The sequence below is a fragment of the Triticum aestivum genome, chromosome 7A, assembly GCF_018294505.1.
Source record: "Triticum aestivum cultivar Chinese Spring chromosome 7A, IWGSC CS RefSeq v2.1, whole genome shotgun sequence".
Classification (NCBI taxonomy): domain Eukaryota; kingdom Viridiplantae; phylum Streptophyta; class Magnoliopsida; order Poales; family Poaceae; genus Triticum; species Triticum aestivum.
The window spans coordinates 719565507-719568188 of NC_057812.1; the positions used below are offsets into that span (position 1 = coordinate 719565507).

Sequence of the window (2682 nt, forward strand, 5' to 3'; positions counted from 1 at the left end):
TTACTTTACAGCGATGGATACAGCTCCTTATATAGGAGTTTGATATTTCGGTACTCGGGAACAGGGTTTAAACCCACATTGTGTTGGCTGGAAAGAGGGGCCACGATCTAGAAGGTACATTGGGCATAAAATTCGGTATGCGCGGAGAAAAAACGACCCGGATGAGTACGTGAGGAGCATTCACTGGTGAGGAGGGGAAGCGGACTCGTAGGTTCGGCGGAATCTTGAGGATGAATCTGGAACTTCAACGAGATAAGGTCGGTGAAAGACATTTAAAAAAAAAAAGGAAGGTCGGTGAAAGACATGCGCATGCGCATGCGCCTTCTCCTCCAAGTTGATCGTCAGAGGTAAGAAGTTGAATCGAAGTTAACAGGAGCAGGACACTAAGGTACACGTGCATTCCTCCTCCTATAAATATAGCCCTACGTCCACGCCACGATCCAATCCCATCCTCCGCGGCACCCTCTCCATCATCTGCTTCCTCGCCGGGCGCCGGACGGCTGCCTTCGCAGGCTTCGCGGCCATGAAGCTTCCGCCGGCTGTTGTCTGTCTTCTCCTCATCCTCGTCTTCTTTGATGGTACGCACGCATTGCCCCCATGTCTTTCTTTCAGATGTTTGCTGCTAGCGTGCCGCCTTATTTTCCTTTTTGATATCTGTTGCTAGCGCTATATTACTACATCACTTGAATCTTGTCCCCTTCTTCATGTTCTTGCAGCATGCACGCACGCACGTACTGACATGATCGATCCATGTTGCAGCTGCTCGCGTGGAGGCCCGAGGCACACCTTCTGCCCAGGGGTCGAGGAACCAATGGTCCAGCATGTTCGTCTTCGGCGACGACTTCGTCGACAACGGCAACCGTCCCAACATCACCGGTGAAAAGACATCGCGCCAATGGAGCTACCCCTACGGCTCCTATCTCAACTCTCATTATGCCACGTCTCCTGTTTTGACCGGACGCTTCTCCAACTACAGGATGCAATCAGATTTTATAGGTACCTATACTCAAATATTATTCAAGTATTTGGTTAGCTAGAGAATTTTATTATACATCTAGGTGCATGCATCCAAAATAATCCTTCCCATCTACTGCCTTGTCCTTGCAGCAAGGATGTTGGGTCTCCATGAAGCCCCTCCAGCGTACGAGCTCACAGAAGATCAATCTTGTGACTCATCTGGAATGACCTTTGCTTCTGGCGGCGCTGGTGTCTTCAAGGTGAAGACCAAGAAGGTGCCGACCCTTGCCGCACAGGTTCAAACTTTCAAGAGGCTTGTCAAGGACGGGGTCATCTCAACACATCAGCTTCACCACTCCGTCGCGCTCATCGCCATCTCCGGCAATGATTACATGAGCGACTCAGACATTGAGACTGGCTTCTACACAAGCTTCGATGATGTAAGTAGTGGCTAGCATACTCACACATACAAGTTACACCGTCAATTAATATATCGATCTCCACCTTGCTAATTAACTTCTCCTGCGCGCAGCTTGATACTTATGTCGGACACGTGGCGACTGAGATCCTAGATAATGTGGCGCAACTGCAGATGCTTGGTGTGAGAAAGGTGTTAGTAAACAACTTGCATCCCATTGGCTGCACGCCTTTGCATACTAGTTTGAACAACTACACCACGTGTGACCTTCTCGGCAATTATGGCGCATCCGTGCACAACAAGTATCTAAAGCAAATGCTCGAAGAAAGGGACAACGTTCACATATTGGATCTCTACACCGCTTTCACTGACATCATCAATCATGCCCCTGGTAAATACACATATCCACGTGTATGTTGTAAGCCAAATCTGGTTTCTAATGTAGTATGAATTTGATTCTGTAACTATGCATAATTGTTTTTGTGCACGCATGCAGGTGGAGGGTCTGCTGAGTCCAAGAATTTCAAGGGCAAACTGACCCCGTGCTGCGAGAGTACCTATAAGGGAGGGTACTGTGGAGAGCGTAGCCATTCAGGGAAGCGCTTGTACGACCTGTGTGAAACTCCTGACAAGATGTTCTACTGGGACCAGACACACCCAACACATGCTGGGTGGGAAGCTGTAATGAAGGCTCTGCAACAGCCTTTGATGGAGTTTCTTGATGAGGACTACGTTGCATGATTGGCCTAAAAAAACTAGGTTGCATGATGCGGCAGCTTGATGGCTAGCCAGTTGCTGGTGCAATATATTTTTGGTTAGCTTTATAAATGGCATGCGTGTTTTGGAAGAAGGTTGTGAGTTTTTTCCCCTTGTGTTTTGATGGCGTTTTATGTAATGAGACATGAACGGATGTTAATTTTCTCATGGTTTATCCCCTATATATTAGTTGATATTGAAAAATTGGTTGTATATGTGGGTGAATATCTAGCAGCAAATGAGAACGTGCTTGGGCTTAGTGAGATATAGCGTGCATGCATATGCATGGGTTTGAGCTCATGACAGGGTCAGTAAGATTAGACTCTAATCGGTAGACATGTTCGTTCGTCTGCCCATGGCATCGTGCATGTTGGGGTTGCTATTATATGGCACGGTGCACATGTTAACGAAGGCCATGTTCGTCAAGGCGAAGCCGTTGGGCACTGAAAAGAAGGCTGATGAAAGGTGTTGGATTGACCAATTGTCTAGGCCTTGCGCACATTGTTTGCTAGCTAGGACGAGGTCCCAGAAAAGATTTACGTCTCAAAGAC

The 2682-nt window shown here is 47.6% G+C and overlaps 1 protein-coding gene across 1 annotated transcript; it reads left to right on the forward strand.

The window, feature by feature from the left end:
* The first annotated feature begins 432 nt into the window (after positions 1-432).
* On the forward strand, positions 433-2344 carry LOC123147046 (GDSL esterase/lipase At3g09930-like). The gene is made up of 5 exons (XM_044566299.1): positions 433-578; positions 760-996; positions 1108-1397; positions 1490-1766; positions 1872-2344. The coding sequence occupies exons 1-5, from the start codon at positions 524-526 to the stop codon at positions 2114-2116; spliced, it is 1104 nt and encodes a 367-aa protein (XP_044422234.1). The 5' UTR covers positions 433-523; the 3' UTR covers positions 2117-2344.
* The last annotated feature ends 338 nt before the right edge of the window (positions 2345-2682 follow it).

What these genes read in the sequence shown, in the direction of transcription:
- LOC123147046 (XM_044566299.1), top strand. Translation starts at nt 524, where the DNA reads ATGAAGCTTCCGCCGGCTGTTGTCTGTCTTCTCCTCATCCTCGTCTTC. An exon ending in CATCCTCGTCTTCTTTGATG is followed by an intron (nt 579 to 759) that starts GTACGCACGCAT and finishes TCCATGTTGCAG; the next exon opens with CTGCTCGCGTGGAGGCCCGA. An exon ending in GATGCAATCAGATTTTATAG is followed by an intron (nt 997 to 1,107) that starts GTACCTATACTC and finishes TTGTCCTTGCAG; the next exon opens with CAAGGATGTTGGGTCTCCAT.